The 20,000-nt window shown below is 52.0% G+C and overlaps 2 protein-coding genes across 2 annotated transcripts; both read right to left on the bottom strand.

The window, feature by feature from the left end:
- Nucleotides 1-806: 806 nt before the first annotated feature.
- On the bottom strand, nt 807-8,459 carry ENH_00064340 (hypothetical protein, conserved; the record flags this gene model as incomplete). The annotated part of the gene is made up of 14 exons (XM_013582195.1): nt 807-1,195; nt 1,312-1,375; nt 1,913-2,004; nt 2,210-2,313; nt 2,471-2,863; nt 3,141-3,212; nt 3,381-3,569; nt 3,705-4,003; nt 4,394-4,644; nt 4,871-5,210; nt 5,464-5,651; nt 5,898-6,676; nt 6,783-7,202; nt 7,987-8,459. The coding sequence occupies 14 exons, from the start codon at nt 8,457-8,459 to the stop codon at nt 807-809; spliced, it is 4,053 nt and encodes a 1,350-aa protein (XP_013437649.1).
- Nucleotides 8,460-12,535: 4,076 nt separating this feature from the next.
- Nucleotides 12,536-19,999, bottom strand: ENH_00064330 (the record flags this gene model as incomplete). The annotated part of the gene is made up of 12 exons (XM_013582194.1): nt 12,536-12,665; nt 12,799-12,914; nt 13,054-13,213; nt 13,431-14,017; nt 14,889-15,263; nt 15,462-15,561; nt 16,227-16,537; nt 17,109-17,202; nt 17,584-18,224; nt 18,575-18,745; nt 18,858-19,289; nt 19,467-19,999. Coding segments are annotated over 12 exons (3,650 nt in total), but the record flags the coding sequence as incomplete, so codon positions are not given.
- Nucleotide 20,000: the final 1 nt, after the last annotated feature.

The raw sequence follows: 20,000 nt of genomic DNA, 5'->3' as shown, positions 1-20,000 counted from the left end.
ATATATAGATACAGATATTATATATATATATATATACATTTATACAGCTTTATATATATACATATATTTTTATATGTTTGTGCATAGCTCGAACATGTGCATTTGAATGTATAAAGTATAATTGTAAATTTTGAATGATACATTTTGCTGCAGCTGTTTGGCCTCTGCTAGCAGCAGCAGCAGCAGATATATTGAAAAGTTTACATTTTATTTGCATGCAGCAGCTGCATGCAAAATCTCCTGCTGCTAAGGCCGTTTCAAGTGTCTAGACAGCTGAGGTGTACGTACACCGCACAGCACACAGCCACAATACTAAACAACTGACAGCAGCAAAGGCCCCCAACTGTCTACACTACAAAGCAGAAGCAGCAGCGGCAGCAGCAGCAGCAGCAGCAGCTGCTGCTGCTGCTGTGGCTGCTGCTGCAGCTGCTGCTTCCTTGTGTAGGCTGCTGTAGCTGCTGCTGCTGCTTCTAGAGCTGGCCAGCTGCCTGTGCGTCTGCTGCGCTGCAGCATTTTAAGCGTTGTTTGCTTCTAATGGACTTCAAATATTGTTTTCCGACTTTTGTCTAATTGAACAAAAGACAAAAAGAAAGATAAAGATGCGCAGAGCCACGAGGTGTCTGTACAGCTCAGCGCACAAGCCCTTCGCGCGCTGTCGAGCCGGAAGCTCGAGGCACGCGTTCTGGTGCTGCTGAAGTTGCTGCTGCTGAAGCTGCTGCTGCTGCTGCAGTTGTTGCTGCTGCAGCTGTTGCTGCTGCTGCATCCCTACGGACTCCCTCGCAGCAGACTGTTGCAGCAGCAGGAAGTCAAAGGCTTTCCTGGTTTGCTGCGGTGGCTGTGGCAATGCGTTGCTGCTGCATAGAGACGTAGTGCCGCAGCAGCAGCACAACCTGCTGCGGCAGCTGCTGCTGCACTGCAGCAGCAGCAGCCAGCACACACTCATCAGGCGGAGCAGCTGGAGGCAGCGCTAAGATGGCCGGGCCGTACTGGCAGACAAGCTCATAGAACAAAGTCCGCAGCAGCAAACATGCATGCAGCCCCATGGCCGGTTCCTCTGCTGCTGCTGCTGCAGTTGCTGCTGCTGCTGCTGCTGCTGCTTCTGCGGAGTCCTCGCTCTGAGACCCTCCTCCAGTCTGTGCCCCCCGGGCTGCGGCAGCAGGGTAGAGGCATGTGCTGCGGCTGTGGGCAGCAGCGTCTGCAGCAGCGCAGCAGCAGCAGCAGCAGCAGCAGCAGCAGCAACAGGATGAGTTGCAGCACGAATGACAAAGGGAAGCAGACACAAATTAAAAGAATTGCAAAAAGACAACTGACCTGCTGCTGCTAAGACTGCCCGCCACAGAGCTTCGTCCACAATAAACACCAGCCGCCAAAACGCCTAAAGACAAAAAATAAAAACAAATAAAAAATAAAAATAAAAGAATAACTTCTTGGATTAAATTAATACTTCTTAAACCCTTTCTGCATGCAGAAGGGGTTTGGACAAAGATATAAAATAAAATCTTCTGGAGGCGAAAAAATGAAACAAATTGTTTCCTTTCAAAAGCAATTTAAGACATTTCTTTTTCAAAATTAGTGCATTTTAGTGCATTTAAAATTAATGCATTTAAAAACTCCTTATACTCCTTTGTGTCTTTCTCAAATGCACTTTAAGTTAAACTTGAATTTTTACTTTTTGTTTCATTTGAAGCCAAAGATCACATTCTAACAATGCAAATAATTGCAATTAATTAAAAAATTAATTAAAATGTCAGACAAAAAGACATTAATCAACAAAAACTTCATAAAAATGCAAGACAAAAAGACAAATAAATAAAAATAAAAACAGAAAGAAGCAGGACAAACAAAACTCGAAGATAAACTGGGGTGCTTCTTAGGGGCCCCACAACGAGGTGTACGTACACCCCACACTCACGGTAAAGTTAGCAGCAGCAATGCCCTCCGACAGCAGCAAAGGCGGCAGCAGCTGGGCAGCAGTTCGAAGCAGCCGCAGCAAAGACAGGCGGCCTGCAGCAGCAACGCGAAATCCACATTTCTGCTGCTGCTGCTGCTGCTGCTGCTGCTGCTGCTGTTCTCGATTCTGCCGTGCTGGCTGTGGTGGGAGGGCGCAGAGCGAGCAGCAGCTCACATAGCGGCAGCAGCAACAGTTGTGAAGCTGCAGCAGCAGCAGCAGTAGCAGCAAAAAACATCTGCAGCTCAGTTGCAAGCTTACTCGTGCACGTTAGTTTTCCCGAGTTCTGCTGCAGCAGCTCCTGCTGCTGCTGCAGCACTTTCGGCAGCAGCTCTGAAGGAGGCAGCGGCACCTCTGCAGGAAGGCTGCAGCGCAGCAAGACAGTATCGGCAGAATACAGCAAGCAGCAGCAGCAGCAGTAGCAGGTGGTGTTGCTTTTGCTGCTGCTGCTGCTGCTGCTGCTGCTGCTGCTGGCAGCAAAGACTCTGGGCCAAAGCGCACATAGAGTGCTGCAGCACTTACCCTGCCAGCCGCTGCAGGTGGAGGCAGCAAAGAGTCAGCGCTGGGTCATCTGGAAGCACACTGGAAGGAAAGTGCAGCACCAGCTGCTGCTGCAGCTGCTCCTGCAGCCGCCTGCTGCTGCTGCTAATGCTGCTGCTGCTTGATGGCCGGCATGCTCTGGAAAGGCCCATGGCGTTGATCCGCATCGGCCAAGAATATTCTGCAGAACAAAAAGCGACATCAGCTCCATGCTGTTCTTGCTTTTGCTGCTGCTGCAGCAGGGGCTGCTGCTGCTGCTGCTGCAGAAGCTGCTGCTGCTGCTGCTGCAGAAGCTGCTGCTGCTGTTGCTGCTGGATGAGTTGCTCCTTTAGTTGCTGCTGCTGCTGCGGCTGCCGCTGCCTCTGTACACTTACTCTGGTTTTCAGAAACTGCAACAAGCTCCCTATGCACTACGTCAAGTGCAGGCTCCGCGTCCTCGCTGCAGCAGTGCAGCAGCAGCAGCAGCAGCAGCAGCAGCAGCAAAAACAGCAGCAAATGCCAACTTGGCGAAGGGAGGGACAGCAGACACTAATTAAAACGTGAGACTGCCACAGCTGCCACACGGAAAAAAGCTTGCTGCCTCAACTTAACTTGCGACGGATCAAAGAACAGCAGCAGCAGCAGCAGCAAAAGCAGCAGCAGATATTCCTACCCTGCAACTTCAAGGGGGACGAGTACGTCTTCTTCCTGAAGGTCTATGGCGTGGCTTTGCAGCACCTCAACCCTGCAGCAGCAGCAGCAGCAGCAGCAGCAACGGAGATTTCGCCGCTTGCGCAACAGCAGCTCGGCCAGTCACGCAAGCAGCAGCAGCAGCAACAGCAGCAGCAGCAGACTGGCTCAAGGAAGTGAAGAGGCTGCCGCAGCTTCTCGCAGCAGCACTTTTGTGTCTCACCAAGCAGCCCCTGTGACTGTCTGCTGCTCCCCCAGCTGAATTGCTTTGTAGACTCCAAGCAGCACAAGCACAATCCACCGCACGTGACTGCAGCAGCACTTGCTGCTGCTGCTGCTGCTGCTGCTGCTGCTGCTGTTGTTGGTTTCTGTGTCTTCATCGGCCCGAGATGTTTCCAGCTCGTTCAGGGTCCTGCATAGCGAAAAAGCAAGCCCGGACCGCAGCTGCTCGCGACAGCAGCAAAGCAGCAAGAGCAGCTGCTGCAGCAGCTGTTGCTGCTGCTGCTGCTGCTGCAGAAGCAGCAGCAGCAAGCCAGGCCTCGCTCACAGCAGACACAGGCGAAGTGCAGCAGGTGGAAGCCACGAAAGAGCCGAGAGGAAGTCTACAGCTCTTCTCCGTCCAGGTGCTTCCTGCGGGCCATCAAGTGTCTGTACACCTGAATCCCCCTCAGCAGCAGCAGCAGCAGCAGCAGGGGCACCAGCTGACGCTGCGTGCTCTGCTGCAGCAGCAGCTGCTGCTGCTGCTGCTGGAGCAGCCACGGCTGCTGACTCCGCATAAATAGACGGGTCGTTCACCAGCGCCAAAGATAAGAAAGCAACTACAGATTCCAGCAGCGAAGGCGACTCCTGTGGCCAGCAGCAGCAGCAGCAGCAGCAGCAGCAACAGCAGCAGCAAGCGCAGCAGCCGCTAGAATAAACAGTAATGCACAGCAGCAGCTGCTGCAGTTCTCTGGAAAAGCAGCAGCTACCCCAAACCCTATAACAGCATAACAGAACGCCCCAAACCCTGGGCTCCAAGCACTAGACCCTAAACCCTAATCCTAAACCCTAACCCTAATCCTAAACCCTAACCCTAATCCTAAACCCTAACCCTAAACCCTGGCGTTTAATCTCAATATCGATGGTCTGGGGCCTTTTTTGTCTGTTCACAATGCTGCGGTTACGTCCGCTGTGCGCGTTGCTGCTGCTGCTGCTGCTGCTGCAGCTGAAGCTGCTGCAGCTGCTACTCCTGCCTACCTGCATGCGCTGCAGCAGAACCTCCATAGTTAACGGAGGGTCCAGCAGCTGGCGCTGCAGCGGCGCCGGCAGAAGGCCCCCCCAGGCGTCTGCTGCGTCGACACAACCCCAGCCTTGCTGCTGCTGCTGCTGCTGCTGCTGCTGCTGCTCTGCTGCTGCTGCACGCCGCGAGTTGCACACCGCGATAAGCAGCAACGTCGGCGCGTCTTCTAAGGACGCCGCGAGGGCTGCCGTGAGCGGGGTCGGAGACACTGCAACAGAAGCAGCAGCAGCAACAGCAGCAGCAGCAGCAGCAGCAGCAGCAGCAGCAGCAGCAAGAACGTCGCCTTCACTTAATTTGCGGTTGCAGCACCTTCTCCAGCCAGACTAAGCAGCGCATTGTGTCTTCTGCTGCAGCTGCCTTTCTGTGTTCGGCGCATGCACTCCAGTTGTTTGGGGTGTATGTACACCGCAGCCACCCCACACCCCACAACTCACCAGACACCTTGGGGCCCCCGCAGCACCTGACAGCTGCTGCTGTGTCTTCTACAATTCGGGCTCTGCAGAGGACTCTGGCTTGCGTGTCTTGCTGCAGCAGCAGCAGCCGCTGCATGGCTTTTTGCTGCGCCGGCGTCAGCAGCACGCCGCCGTCGCCGCCAGCAGCGTCTGCTGCTCCCGCTGCTGCTGCTGCTGAGTCAGCAGCAGCAACGCCAAACTCCTGCTGCTGCTCCTGCTGCTGCCGTGCAGCCAGCAGCCGCAGCGAAGCCTCAGATGGCCGCAGCAGCTCGCACAGCCGCAAGACCCCCTCGCAGCACCGAAAGGCAGCATAGAGGCACTCCTGCAGCAGCAGCAGCAGCAGTAGCAGCAGCAGCAGCAGCAGCAACAGCAGCAGCAGCAGGAACGCGGAAAGCGCCGGCTTTGCCCTGTGCGTCTGTCACTGAGCCTGTGCACAGCTCGTGGCAGCAGCAAGGTTTTGTTTCTTTTTGTATTTAATATTTGTTTCTTTTTATATTTTATATTTGTTTCTTTTTATATTTTATATTTCTTCTTTTTATATTTCTTATTTGCTGCTTCTGGATTTTGCTGCTCACCAGCTGCAGCCGCTCCCTGCGCCTCTCCAACTGCCCCTGGCCCAGAGCCTCCAGCGTCTGCCGCTGCAGCAGCGGGAAAGCAGGCAGCGCAGCACTTGCTGCTGCTGCTGCCAGCTGCTGCTGCAGCACGGCCACCACTCCGTCGCATGCAGCGCAGCACAGAGCAGCAGCTCGGTACTCCAGGAAGTCTGCAGCAGCAAGACACCCGCAGCAAGCCCCCCAGTTGCAGCTGCTGCTGCTGCAGCAGCTTCCGCTGCAGCAGAAGTGGCGCCCTGCTGGAGCAGCAGCAAGCCGGGCAGCAGCAGCAACAGCGCTTGCTGCCTCGATGAGCCACAGTACTGAACCAGCAGCACAGGCAGTGCAGCACTGAAGCAGCAGCCACAGCAGCAGCAGCAGCAGCAGCAGCAGCAGCAGCAGCAGCAAGTGCCGCTAACCTGAACCGTCTTCTCGCGGCAGCTTTCCATCCAATGCGTACTCGTCCGCAGACCGCAGCAGCAAACGCACGAAGTCCTTGGTATCTGTCCAGTCTCTGCTGCTGCTGCTGCTGCTGCTGCTGCTGCTGCTGCTGAGGCGCGGCAGCAGCAGCGCCATAACAGAATCAAGGAGACAGTCGAAGACCTGCAGCCACGCGCTGCACTCCGTAATGTCTTTGCTGCCGTTTTCGGGCTGCTGGAATAGCATCAGTATTTCCTGCTGCTGCTGCTGCTGCTGCTGCTGCTGCTGCTGTCGCAGCAAAGTTGCTGCACGCCGCAGACACTCCACCAGCTCCAGCGCCCTCCGAGGCTGCTGCAGCACTGCAGCAGCAACTTGGGAGAACGGCAGTTGCAACAGTGCCTCCCAGGTGTTGCTGTTGCTGCCATTGCTGCTGCTGCTGCTGCTGCTGCTGCTGCTGCTGCTGGCGTTGTGCTGCTCCTCAAGCATCTGCTGCAGCTGCAGCAGCAGAGCGCAACGCCACAGGCGTCTCAACTCTAGCTGCTGCTGCGTGCTGGCGCTGCAGCACAAGGCAGCACTGCTGAGGACTGCTTCGACGCTGCCCTTGCTGCTGCTGCTGCTGCTGGACTGCTGCTGCCGCTGCTGCTGCTGCTGCTGCTGCAGCAGCCGCTGCTGCTCGCCGCGCTGCAACTCGCGGCTGCGCTGCGTGCATGCGCGCAGCGGAGGCAGCAGCGCATGCAGCTGCAGCCGAAGCTCATCCAAGAGGCCCAGCGCATCTTGCCTGCAGCAGCAGCAGCAGCAGCAGCAGCAGCAGCAGATTGCTGTCGATTCCTAAAGAGCGCAGCAACGGGAGAAAAGCTGCAGCAGCAGCACATGCAGCTGCTCACCGCAAGTCCGCCGGCATTAGCTGCAGCAGCCGCTGCTGCTGCAGGAACTGCAGCAGCAGCGTGAGAATGGAGCAGCGGGCCTTAAGAGCAGCAGTGACGCTGCAGAGGCAGCAGCAACTGCAGCAGCAGCTGCACTCCAGGTTTTGCCGCTGCAGCACTGCTTCCTGCTGCAGCAGCTGCTGCAGCAGCCGCGGCTGCCCATCTGCTGCCAAGCCCAGCAGCTCTAGGCCTTTGCTGCGCACCTCAGCAGCAGAAGCAAGCCCCAGTGTTGCAGCTGCTGCTGCTGGAGCTGCTGCCTGCTGCTCCGTGCAATTGCTGCTGCTGGTGCTGCTGCTGCTGCAGGCAGTACAGATGTGTGACATTGCTGCCTCCGTTATCAGCTGGTGTGCTGCTGCTGCAATCAAGTAGCAGCCCCAAGCGCTGCAGACCCACGCACCAAACCCTAAACCCTAAACCCTAAACCCTAAACCCTAAACCCTAAACCCTAAACCCCAAGCTGTGAGCACTCAAGAGATGCAGGCTGCAGCCCTGCTATTTGCGCTTCTCTGCACCTCGACGTTTTGCATTCAGCCGCCTGCAGCGCCAAGGGTTTAGGGTTTAGGGTTTAGGGTTTAGGGTTTAGGGTTTAGGGTTTAGGTTGGGCTCAAAACCAGCAGCACAAAATGATGCAAGGAAACAAAAGAAAATAAAGAAAGGAAAAAATAAATAAACAAAAATAAATTAAAATAAATAAAAATAAATAAGATAAAAATAAATAAAAAAGATAAATGAAAATAAAAACAAATAAATAAAAATAAATAAAAATGAAGACAGACAGCTGAAGAAGCAAAGACCCAAAGAGCAGCAAACTGAGCAGCAGCAAACAGAAGCAAGCAGCAGCAAACAGAAGCAAGCAGCAGCAAATAGAAGCAGCAGCAGCAAATAGAAGCAGCAGCAAAGAGAAGCAAGCAGCAGCAAATAGAAGCAGCAGCAAGCAGAAGCAAGCAGCAGCAAATAGAAACATAGAGCAGCAGACAGAGACAAGCAGCAGCAAACAGAAGCAAGCAGCAGCAAACAGAAGCAAGCAGCAGCAAACAGAAATAAGCAGCAGCAGCAAAAAGTGTCTTGCCTTTTTTGCTGCTTCCGAAGACAGCGAATTTCTGTGTCAACTTTGTGGGGTTGTGCTGCAGCAAAGTGCTGCAGCGCAGCCTCCAGGTGTACGTACACCTCAGCAAACCGGAGCGCGGGGCCCTTCGGCGCTGCTGCTGCTGCTGCTGCTGCTGCTGCAGAGACACTCGGCAGCAGCTGCAGACACGGCAGCAAGCCAAAGCCTCTGGGAAACTCGCTGCAGCGCTGCAGCATGTTGCACTCGCAGCCACCATTGCACTTATGGCTGCTGCTGCTGCTGCTGCTGCTGCTGCTGCCGTCGCTGTTGTTGTTGTTGCTGCTGCTGCTGCTGCAGTCCGTGCCGTTGGTCTGGCCATCCGATGCCGCTGCTGCAGCTGGCGGTGCTGCTGCTGAGACTTGGCCCGGCCCTTCGTTTGCTGCAGCAGTGCCCGTTGCTGCAGCTGCTGTGGCTGCTGCTGTTGCTGCTGCTGCTGCATGCATCACCGCTGCAGCAGCCATTTCTCCCGTTGCAGCTGCTGGGCCGTCCCCGGGGATCGGATCCCAAGAAAAGCCCCACAAAGGGGGCCTCATCAGATGTGCTGCCGTATGTACACTTTTGGGGGGGCCCCCTGCTGCAGTAAGGGGCCCCCTGCAGCGTGTGCGGGGGGCAGCAGCAGCAGCAGCAGCAGCAACAGCAGCAGCAGCAGCAGCAGGAGCCTGCTTCAGTGCGCAGTCTGCGCAGCGACTCAGGTGTCTGGGCAGTTCCCAAGGTGGGGCGGGGGCCCCCCTGTCTTTTTGCTGCCGGAGTTGCCCGTATTAATTTGAACTAGAGTTTGCTGCAGGTGAAATATAATTAAAAATAAATTAAAATATCAAAAGGAGAAGAAAAAACGGCTAAAGAGAAGCAAATAGAGCTATAAGGACCCCCTTTGCATGCATCCACAAGACAGCCCCGGGGCTTCGAGACCGCCATTTTTGCATGCATGCATGCAGCTGCTGCAGCACTTTTTGAAGTCTTTTTGCAAAATGTAGAAAGTTTTTAAATATAAATGAGACTGGCAAAGTTATGTGCTGCAGTTCGCCCTGCAGCAGCCGCTGCAGCAGCAGGAGGAGCTGTACAGACACCGCGGAGTGCCAGCTTTTTAAATGACAGCCAACTCTCGTGAAAACAAACAAATATAAAAAACTATTAATCTTGTAGAGATCTTCCTGCGGGCCCCTAATAGGGGGCCCCCCGTGTACCCTTGATTAGGGGCCTCAGGGGGCCCCCCAGTTGCTGCCTTTTGCATGCACATTGAGCTTGTCTTATTTGCTGCAGCACATTCTGGCTGTTTGCGTTTTGCTGCCAGCAGCTGCAGCAAACGGGAGGGGCTTGGCAGCGCAGCAAGGCTTTGGAAAAGTAAAGAAAGAAGTGCCTTTTGTGGTTTGTTGCTGCAGGATGCATGCAAAGAAGAAGCCCCACTTGTGTGCCTTCAATTTAAATTAGTCTTAATAACAAAACTTGTCTTTTTAAACAACAAACGAAGCTGCTGCGCTCTATAGAGCCCAGCTGTGGGGCCATTAATAGAATAGTGGCTAGTTAATGGGCTTTTTGACCAAGTCCTAGGCAGTCTTTTAAGCAGCGCAGCAAGAACCAAAGTCGCTGCAGTAAGCAGCTGCAGCTAAATAGCCATTAGCAGCAGCAGCAGCAGCAGCAGCAGCTAGAGTGGCTGGAATGCGGGGCTGGCTGCGCATAGGAATGCCCCCGCTTTGAAGCAGCGGCAAAATGCACAGGAAATGGCCCGCTGCAGCAGACTGATGCTGCTGCTGCTGCTGCTGCTGCTGCTGTTGCTGCTGCTGCTGCTGCACCCGCCAGCTGCAAAGAGCGGCCCACGTAGCTACTGATACCTGCAGGCCCTTATAGGGGCCCCCTCAGGGGCCCCCCAAAGGGACTTTGTGAGGGTTTAGCTGCTCTGGGAAAATACAAAAGTCCATTTGCAGGTGCTGCAGCAGCAGCAGCAGCAGCAGCTAGACTGGTCCTTTTTAGCGTTGCAGCTGAAGCAAAAGTCTCGAATTTCTTTTGAAAATAAAAAATTGAGTTTTTATCTTTTTGAGCTTTTGTAGCCTCTCCTGCTCTCAGATGTTTACTAAATGATGCTGCTGCTGCTTATAAACAAGACAAGAGAAACTGCTCATTTCTTTTGCAAATGTTTTGGCGCAGCTAATGGTGAGCAGCAAATACTTCAAATGTTTTTATTATTGACAACATTTCAAATCTTTTTATTATTGACGCGCACAAGCTGCAATCAGCAGCAAAGAACAGCAAAACTGGCTTTCTTTTAATCTACATGAGCTTAAAAGAAGAGCTCTTAAATAGAATTAAATACAACACTTTCTTGTGCAGCAAAAAGATATTCCGTTTGCACACTATCGGCGCAGCTGCACGAATATTCGTGCAACACAAAAAGCCACAGAATGGCTGTAGCAGCTACTTGATGGCTCGTGCAAGAAAGCACAGCCGGCACAGCAAAATTGGGAAGATTGTTTGGCTTTCTTTATTTTAAATTGTTTTATTTTTTCGGAAGAAGTTGGAAGAAAGAAAGTGGGGACTTCAAGGACTCGGGCTGGGAAAATAGCTGAAGCATCAGCTCTAGGAGCTTCCCAAATGATGTTCTTGACCCTTTGTTTGGTTTAATTACTAATATTTGATTAAAAGGATTTAATCTGAATAAAGAATTTCATTTTTAAATCAAAATATCTCAGCTCTCGTCGCGGGCATGGTCTAGTGGCTATGACGTCTGCCTAACACGCAGAAGATCCCGGGTTCGATCCCCGGTGCCCGTATTTCAATTGAGTTTTTTCAACTTTTGCAATTCTCACCTGACTCAGCAATCGAAGTATAAAATGGCCATCTGCGGTCATTCAGGCACTGCAGCACAGCAAAATTAAGTGAATTAAACTCAGAAAAAAAGGAAAAGAAAACGGCAAACCTGCGTGGCTGTAGTTCTGATGCACAAGTGCTGCCAACTCCTCCCAAGACTTATCTTCTGGATCTGCATCAGCCTGGCTCGCCAGCTTTTCCCTTTTGAGCCACGAGAAAAGCATGCAAATAATTATATAATTGCTGCTTTCTGTATATAAAAATCGCATCTTTTATCGGCGACTTCCGGAGAAAGCTGCAAATATGCAACTCTGCAAACAGTGCTGCCTCTTTTTTGTGCCCGATAGCTCGAATTTTGTTGCTTTGTTTCCTAAATCTTTGTAATATTTGAGTTCCGGCTTATTCGCTGAGTGCTGGACATTAGAGTAGGTGTTTAGACAAAACAAAAGAGGATGTAAAAAACTATTCGCTGGACACAACAGCCAAATTTCCCTGCAGCCAATTCACCCCGCAGTGACTTGCAGGCCAACACTAAAAGAGTTGAAGGTGAAAGCAGCAGCTAGCCATTGAAAGCCGAAATGCTTTAAGCAAATTGCCTTCCTCAGCGGCTTCGAACAAAACTTTGCATTCTGTTCAAAGCCGTGGGGCTGTCTTCACAGCCTGCTAATCAAAAGCTGCTGCTGCATCGAATTCGCAAAGTGCAACAACACCCCGACGGTCTTTGGCTATAAAAGCCCCTGCATGCATGCATATGCATGCATGCATATATAATTTGCATGCACGCATATTATATATGCATGCATGCATCTACATTTGCTACATACTTGAATTGAACTGATTATCCAATCGGCTGGTTAGCTAGTTTGACTATTCATCTGGAGATTGAGTTGTGTCAACAAACGTGGAGATTGAGTTGTGTCAACAAACGCAAGAAGTACCGCCTTCAGGGGCCCCCGGACAGGACTTGTGTTTGTGGCGTTTGCGTTACTCTTTTATCTTTCCTTTTAATTAATTCAATTCATTATTATCTATACTTGCTATGCAGAATCTAATGTCAAGCAGGTAAACGTTTTAACACCTTTAGTTGCAGCCTACAAAAGCTCAGAACGGCCCATCTATATGAACACTTCTCTGCTGGGATGATATAGTAATATATGCGCAAATAGTCTCTAGCAAGTTACACATATTTTGTGTGAACACTGATATGCTTGCTTCGTAGTTCTTACCATTTGCAGCACTTAGAAGTGCCAATCTTGGAGAGTTTATTTGCTAATGACAAATATAGAATGCACGCTAATCTACCGAACATAAAATTTTCGGGCTGCCAATTAGGAGGCTGCGATCTGCCGGTGCTTGTTGGTCGCTTCGCTCCTTAGTCTGTTTCTCCATTCATTGGCTACTATGCTATAAGTGCAAGGCACAGCCAGGTAGCTAAATCAAAGCATAGCTAGCCAGCTAGCTAGCTAGCTAGCTAGCTAGCTAGCTAACTGCTGCCTCTAGTCCACCTCAAGGGCCCCTCTTGGGGGCCCCTCAACAAACAATACAAAACAGGACTGTCTGCACAAAAGGCCCCTGGCCACGGACCCGCAGCCAAAGAAAGAGTGCGAATGCATGCACCCGTGCACGCATCCGCCCAAGCCCGCATGCAAGCATGCTTAGGCTACATCTAGGGGAATTGCAGCTGCATACACTGGAGCTCTTGGGTATGCCGCATGCATGCGCCAGTGCATGCATGCGCCAGTGCCAGTGCATGCATGCACTGGTGCATGCATGCCCCGGTGCATGCATGCACTGGTGCATGCACGCACTATACCCAAGAGCTCTGCTGCGCATGCATCCCTGCAGCTGCCACTGCCTCGGCCAGGTGTATCAACAGGCTCTGTACGTGGTAGGCGTTGGGAACACAAGTGCGGGCGCGGGAAAGGTTGAGACCCACGCTGAAGGCGCAATTGACAAGAAAAGATAGTTTCAATTTCCAAAAAAAGAGTCAAAATAAACAAAAAAACGAGACAAAGATTTCGAAAGAAGAGACGGAAGGAACCACTGGCAAGCCAGCCAATATAGAGGCACTTGGCAGTGAAAAAAGTTCCAAAAAGAGAAACAAATGCAAAAAAAGAGAAATAATACAAAAAAAGAGAAACAAATGTAAAAAAATCGGTAAAGCCGAAGTGAGACAGAGTAAGGGGCTGAAGAGCCACACGAGGAGAGGGCAGAGGTCAGACAGGATAGTGTAGAGCTGTAATCCAGGACTGCATGCATGCTTGCGTGCATATATATTGCATGCTTGCATGCATGCATGCATGCAATCAAGGGAATGAAGATTACCTGACTGAAACGCAAGTCCTCCCTGCCCAGTTCCACTCCCTCTTGCTGCTGCTGCTTTTGCTGCTGTTGTTGCTGCTGCTGCTGTTGCTGCTGTTGCTGGTTGTGCGCATGAAGGCTGGGCTCGAGCGCGGGAAAGTTCCTTGTTTGCTCAGTCGATTGCCTGTGCGCCCCACAGTCCTATTTGCAATTATTATTATTCCTATTATTATTATTATTATTATTATTATTATTATTATTATTATTATTATTATTACTATTATCGTTGGTTCATAGTATGTCATACATGTATATAAGGCACACGGGGCCACTGTTAATGTGTTTATAGAGTGCAGAGCCCCAAGAGCTGGCGCAGTGTACAGACACCGCCGCGCATGCACCTTGCATGCGCTGCAGTGTCTGTACACTGCGCCAGCTCCTTGCATGCTGCAGCAGCACACTGACTCTGTCTCTTGGGAGTAGGTTCCGACATTCTGCGGTTTTTCAAAAACTGGTCTGGAGCCTCAGCAGCAGCAGCAGCAGCTGCTGCAGCAGCTGGAGCTGCTGGCTTTCCTGGTGCTGCAGTTTTCGCTGTTTTGTCTGCTGCTGCTCGTGCCGCCGCTGCGTTCCCTGCTGCTTCGGGAGTCTGCATTGCTTGCTGCTGTTGCTGCTGCTGCTGCTGCCGCTGCTCCTGCTGCTCCTGAAGTACTTGCTGCTGATGTTCACGTTGCTCCTGCTGCCGCTGCTGTGCATGCGTGGGAGACAAGGAGACACTCGGAAGGTCTATGGCCAGGGGGCGCGGAATCGGGTCAGGGGCCTGTTCCTGCTGCTGCTGCTGCTGCTGCTGCTGCCGTTGCTGCTGCTGCTGGTCTTCGTCGTCAAACAACTCAAAAAGATCCTCTTCTCTCCAGGCAAAACTCCCAATGCACAAATAAAATCCAACAGACCTCAAGAAAGAAGAACCAAACTCGCGGTCAACTACTCGCAGCTGCAAATAGAGACAGAGACGAAAAAGATGCAAAAATAAAAGAGGAAGAGACAAAACAGACAAATTGTTTTATTGTAAAGTCGTTGTAGCAATATCTGAAAATATTAACTGAAAAAAATAAGTAAAGTGATTGAGACAAATTATCTTTTTTATAAAGCTATTGTGCCAATATTTGAAAATATTGAAGGAGAAAAATAATAATTGAATGAAACAAAACAAAGGAGATAAATTATCTTCTTATAAAGCTATTGCACCAATATCTGAAAATACTAGATGAGAAAAATGAGTAATTGAATGAAACAAAAAAGACAAATTATTTAATTATAGAGCTCTTGTACCAATATTTGAGAATATCAAATGAGAAAAATAAATACAGTGTTTGAGACAAAGTATTTTCTTATACTGCTATTGTGCCAATATTTGAAAATATTAAATGGGAAAAAAAAGTAATTGATGCAGACAAAAGGCACAAATTATCTTCTTATGGTGCTATTGTATCTACACACGAAGATATAAAATGAAAGAAATAACTATTTGCTGCAGAAAAATAGAGACACACAACAGAACCCAGAATAAATAGTAAGAAGCAAAGAAAAAAGAAGAATAGGTATGCAGTAAAAGGAAAAGTGAGAAAAGAAAAGGCAAAAGTACACAAGAAAACAGAATAAAATGGGTTAAAAAGAAACAGCTGAAGTGGCTCACAAGGAGAAAGGTAAAAAGCAAACAGACGCAAAGTGGTGCAGAAAAGCGAAGAAAAAGGAATATAAAAACGGCAGCAAATATAGAAACATTTTGCTGCCCCATTTTGAAGTTTTTGCAAATCCCAAAGTTTGAAGTCCAAAAACTATTTCTGAGTTTTGAAGACACTGACCAGAAGTTGCTTCCTGCTGCATGCAACATCGCGCACTTCCACTGAACGAGGCCCCAGCACGACTTCCACCTTGCTGCGCCGCGGCTGCTGCTGCTGCTGCTGCTGCTGCTGTTCCTGCTGCTGCTGATGGCTCTGGGTGGTTCCGTGACTTTGCTCTGAGTTTGTGTCTTCTTGCTCTTTCCGCTGCTGCTGCTGCTTCTGCTGCTGCTGCTGTTGCACTTGCTGCTGCTGCTCTTCCTGCTGCCGCAGCAAGGAAGCCCTGAGATAGGCCAGCAAGTCTGTGGCTTGCTGCCGTCCAAAGGCTTGCTGCAGCTCGTCCCAGTGCCAGTTCAGAGTCCCAACTGTAGCCTCTACAAACGATCCAGGGGTCCTCTCCTGCAGCAATCCCAGCAGCAGAGCAGCAGCAGCAGCAGCAGCAGCAGCAGCACTATCAACTCGACTTCTGAGGCAGTGATCACTGGACACTTAGTACGAGCTTGCACAAGGAAAGCTCGGAGCGAAATGCGCCCCTGCGTCGTGTAGTTCAAACCCTAAAACCTAAACCCCAAAGCCCAAACCCTAAACCCTAGCTACTTGGTAGTAATCCATGACTGTCCGAGTGCTCGGCATCCATTCGTCGAGACCCTGGAGAGAAGATTCTTCGAGCAAAGTCAGCCACTGTCCTCCCCGTGTGCTGTACGTACACCGCAAGCATGCAAAAAAACCAAAGCTGCTCATTAATTCCGGTCATTTCACATGCCTTTTATTCTTTGTATCTCTGAGATGCTCTCTGCTTCGTTTGCTGTTAGCTACTTCTCAGTCTCTCTTTCTTATTTCTGTCTGCCTCTCTGAAATAGCCTATCTCCTTCTGCATGCGAGCATGCGTCTATCCGTAAAAGCTTTGAAAATTTTGGCTAAGAAGACTTGTACACGTTAAAGCATGGTGGGCATTTCTAGTTATGCATGCATATACACAGCTATGTAAGCAGATTCACAATAATGGGTGCATAAATGTATGCACATCGAAGACAAAAGTTTTCTTGCCAACGAATATATATTCAAACAAATAATCTATTCAAGCGTGGCTCTTATGCTACATTTATATGTATAGATATATTTATATGCACACATATATATATATTGATACATACGTATATATATATATATATATATGCAGGCGTACATAACCATGCAGAGGCATGCTGAGGTAGCAGGGCCTTCACAATAATCGCAGTTTGTCTTTGGGCACTCAAGAAAGATGCGCACATACGCATGCGGAAACAAAATGCAAATTTGCAAATAAGCAAGAGATTTGAAAATAGGGGATTTTTGAGAAGTAATTGTTTGAAAAGTGCTGACCGGTACTTGGCTCCTTTCTCGACAGCAACGCAAACGGGAATGTCTTTGAAGAGGTTTTCCACCGCAGCCCGCGGGTGTTCAGTTAAGACCACCACTGCAGTGTGGGGCAGCGCCGCGAGGGCCGCGAGAGCAGCAGCAACAGACAGCGGCAGCGGGTCAGGAGTTCTCTCGGGAAGAGGCAAGTTGCTGCGGCTGCGCACTGGCAGCAGCCCCCCCCAGACGCTAACTATGAGCAGCCGCGGCCGCAGGCAGCCCACGAACAGCGGCACGAGGGTTCCTGGCTGCAGCAGCGGGGGCACTGAGGCCCTTACCTGCATGCGCAGCAAGCACTGCATGCAAGGCCACGCACTGCATGCAAGTCCTGCTGCAGACAGCCCCCTTTTGCTGCTCGCACGCCCATCCTAGGCAGCAGCAGCAGCACCAAAGCTTTCCACAAATGCCGCAATGCAAAGAAAACACAGCAAATGTGCAGCAAAGAAACGGCAAATAAGCCTCAAATCCCCTAAAGCTACAGCCTCTTTGCTGCTGCAGGTGCAGCTGAGGCGCAGTTCAGGTACACCCCAAAAACGTCGCAAATGATCCACTCATGTGCGCTGTACATACAGCCCGAAGAGCTGCCCATACACCCAAAGATGCTGCTTAAGGCAGCAAATGGTGCAGATACACCACGCAAAAGCCGTTGATGCAGCAGCAATAAAATGCTAGACAGGAAAATGGGATTTGTCGGCACGTCGGCAAATCGCATTTTCCTGTCTAGCAAAGGGCAAACAGCGGGGATAAAGTGCATGCAGCAGCAGGCAAGGGAATTAGAGGCAACTGCAGCAGCAGCGGGGCTGTAGGGTTTAGGGTGTAGCTAGGGTTTAGGGTTTAGGGTATACACACTCCCTCGGATTCGTCGGAGGCCTCTATGAGAGCAGCAACAAACTTCCGCGCCCAAATTGTGCTGGTGTTTGCAGTGACTACCTGCATCAGCTTCCTGAGACACAAAGACGCCAAACCCTAAACCCTAAACCCTAAACTCTAAAACCCCGAATCCTGCTTCACAAAAACACTAGGAGATCTCCTGCCTTCAGCCAATGTTTGCATATTCGAAACCATTTAAGATGCAATGCCAAATATGAAACAGCCAAAAGAGGAGCATGGCGCAATCCGCATTCCGTTGGTGCTGCTGCTCTCGCTGCTGCTGCTACTATCTCTACGCATATGACGCCATTGCTCTGCTGCTGGTTTCGTGCCTTCTGCAATTATTTCTGCTGCTGCAACTGCTACTTCAACGACTGCTGCTGCTGCTGCTGCAACTGATACTTCAGCGGCTTCTGCTGCTGCTGCTGCTGCTGCTGCTGTGCCTGCATCTCACTTGTGTCTTTCCTCCCTTTCTGCCCTAGGCATGGTGAGCGCTGTATAAAGCGCCTCAGCACTTTGCTGTTCATTCCAAGGATTTATAATCAAAGACCCGTCTTGCAGAAACTCCGCCGCTCCAGCAAACTCAGACAATATTAAAACCCCGGGGCCCCTAAGCAGGTTGCTGTCGCCTGCCTTGCACTGCTTGCCAGAGGGGCCCCCCTGGCAGCAAGACCCTATAGGGTGGCCGCAGGCACTGCAGATGGCGGTAGTGCCTGCAGCTGCTGCTGCAGGAGCTGCAGCTGCAGCTGCTGCTGCTGCTGTGGCGTTTGCTGCTGCTACTGCTGCCGAAGGAGCCGTGGGGTCCCCCGGGAGCGGCTGCTGCTTTGGGTCCTGCTGCAGCAGCTTTTGCTGCTGCTGCTGCTGCTGCTGCGTTGCAGCTGCAGCCGCCGCCACCTGCGTCTTGGCTTGCTGCGCAGCGACGAACTCCAGGGCCACAAGGTTCATTCCGTCTCTCAAAGAAGTAATGAAAAGACAATCCGCCACTAAATATAATGCACACAAATCGACTGCACTCACAGAACGATCCAAAGACTGTAGAGGCACGCGAGACAAACTGCCGCGGCTGCCGTTTATGCGGCCCACCAGCTCGTGCACCTGAACACGCAGCAAACCACGCCTACGCACTAAACCCTAATTTGGGGAGTTTAAACCCTCAAACCCTCAAGCCCAAGTCCCAAGCCGCAGTGTTTGGATCCTCGTCCTAAAGAAGTCTAGGCTGCAGCTGAAGACACTAAACGCAAGGGATAATTTCTTTCGCAGCCTTCGCACTGAAAACCTCTAAAGGGTCTGCGCCTGCAGCAGCAGCAGCTGCTGCAGCTGAGCTTGCAGGCAGCTGCCCGCAGCAAGAGGAGGAGTAGCCGCTTGAGAGAACTCCGGCGGCCAAAATTGCTGCTGTTGCTGCTGCATGTGTTGCTGCTGCTGCCGCTGCTGCTGCTGCTGCTCACTTTGGTCTTGAGCTTTTGGTATTCATGGACCCCAGTGCGCGTCGGGACGGCCACCTGAAGCAGCAGCACGGAATCCTTCATGTCGGGGTGCTGCTGCAGAAACCTGTCGAAGGCATTCAGCTTGTGGGGAAGCCCCTTCATATAGTCCAGCCGGTCGACTCCCAGCACAACCTGGACAAAGAAAAAGACAAGACTTCGACAAAAACATGAAAAGTACAAGCCGCAGCAGCAGCAGCGCTGGCGGCCGCAGCAGCGCCAGCAGCAGCAGCAGCTCTTTGCCCACCCGTCTGTCTCCCATTTCCTTCTTGAGCTGCGCTGCTGCCTGCTGCACTTGCTGGGAAGCAGCTTGTTCGACGAAGCTGTCGCTGTCGATGCCAATGGGAATGGCTGCGCAGCGCGCGTAGACGCCGCCCACGGGGGCAGCGAGAACTCCCCGGTCAGTGACTTCCAGCCCCAAAGTTTGAACGCATGCAGAGAAGAAGTGCCGCATGTAAGAGTCCACGTGGAAGCCCAGCAAGTTGGCACTCAGCAGCCCCGTCAGCAGCTCCGCTCGGTACGGCAGCAGCCGGAAAAGCTCGCTGGAGGGAAACGGCGTGTGCAGAAACCAGCCCACGCGCAGTGCGCAGCCGTCGTCGCCCAGGCGGTCCCGCAGCAGCTTCGGCAGCAGCATCAGGTGGTAGTCGTGCACCCAGACGAGGTCATCTGGGCGCATCACCTGCAGCACAACTGCAGCACTCGGGGCTGGCTGTTAGTTTTTGCTGCTGGGCGCTCGCCGGCCAGCCAGGACTTGGCGCCCACTGCCTACTTTAAAGACTACTGAGGGCCTCTAGTTGCTGCACTACTGCTATTCGTGTGGGGATTTGTGTGGGGCTTGGAGCGCGGCTGTGCACACTTCGCAGACAGCTTCGCAGAACAACTCGTTTGCATGCACGTAGGCCCTCCACTGCAGCAGGCTCTGCTCCTCTCCAGAGTCCAAGTCCAGCGGGGGCGGCAGGTAGTGCAGCAGCGGCCACAGCACGTTGTTGCAGAAGCCGTTGTAGTAGGCGTCGATGGTTTGCTGGTCTAAGAAGACGGGCGAGCAGCCGTGGCGCCTGTACTCCGCAGTCAGCCGCGGGCGCAGCACTGGGGGGGCCTCCGCGCCCGGCCAGCCCACCCAGATGCAGTCGAGGCCCCTTATGCCCTGCAGCCCGGAGACGAGGCCCCCCCCGCTTTTGCTGTACTTGAAGGCGCCGTCCCCCTGCAGCTCCACGCTCAGAGGCAGGCGGTTGGCCACGATTATCAGGCGCCCCGAGCTGCGGCTGCTGCTGTGGTGGTGGGGGTGGCTGTGGCCGTGGCTGTGGCTGCGGCGGCGGCCGCTGCGGTGGCCGTGGCCGTGGCTGCGGCAGCGGCGGTGGCGGTGGTGGCTGTGGGCGAAGGGGGGGGGTGG

Source organism: Eimeria necatrix, genomic scaffold (assembly GCF_000499385.1).
Source record: "Eimeria necatrix Houghton genomic scaffold, Enh_scaff586, whole genome shotgun sequence".
Classification (NCBI taxonomy): Eukaryota; Apicomplexa; class Conoidasida; order Eucoccidiorida; family Eimeriidae; genus Eimeria; species Eimeria necatrix.
Note: the sequence above shows the minus strand (reverse complement) of the source record. Positions and strands in the feature narration are given on the sequence as shown.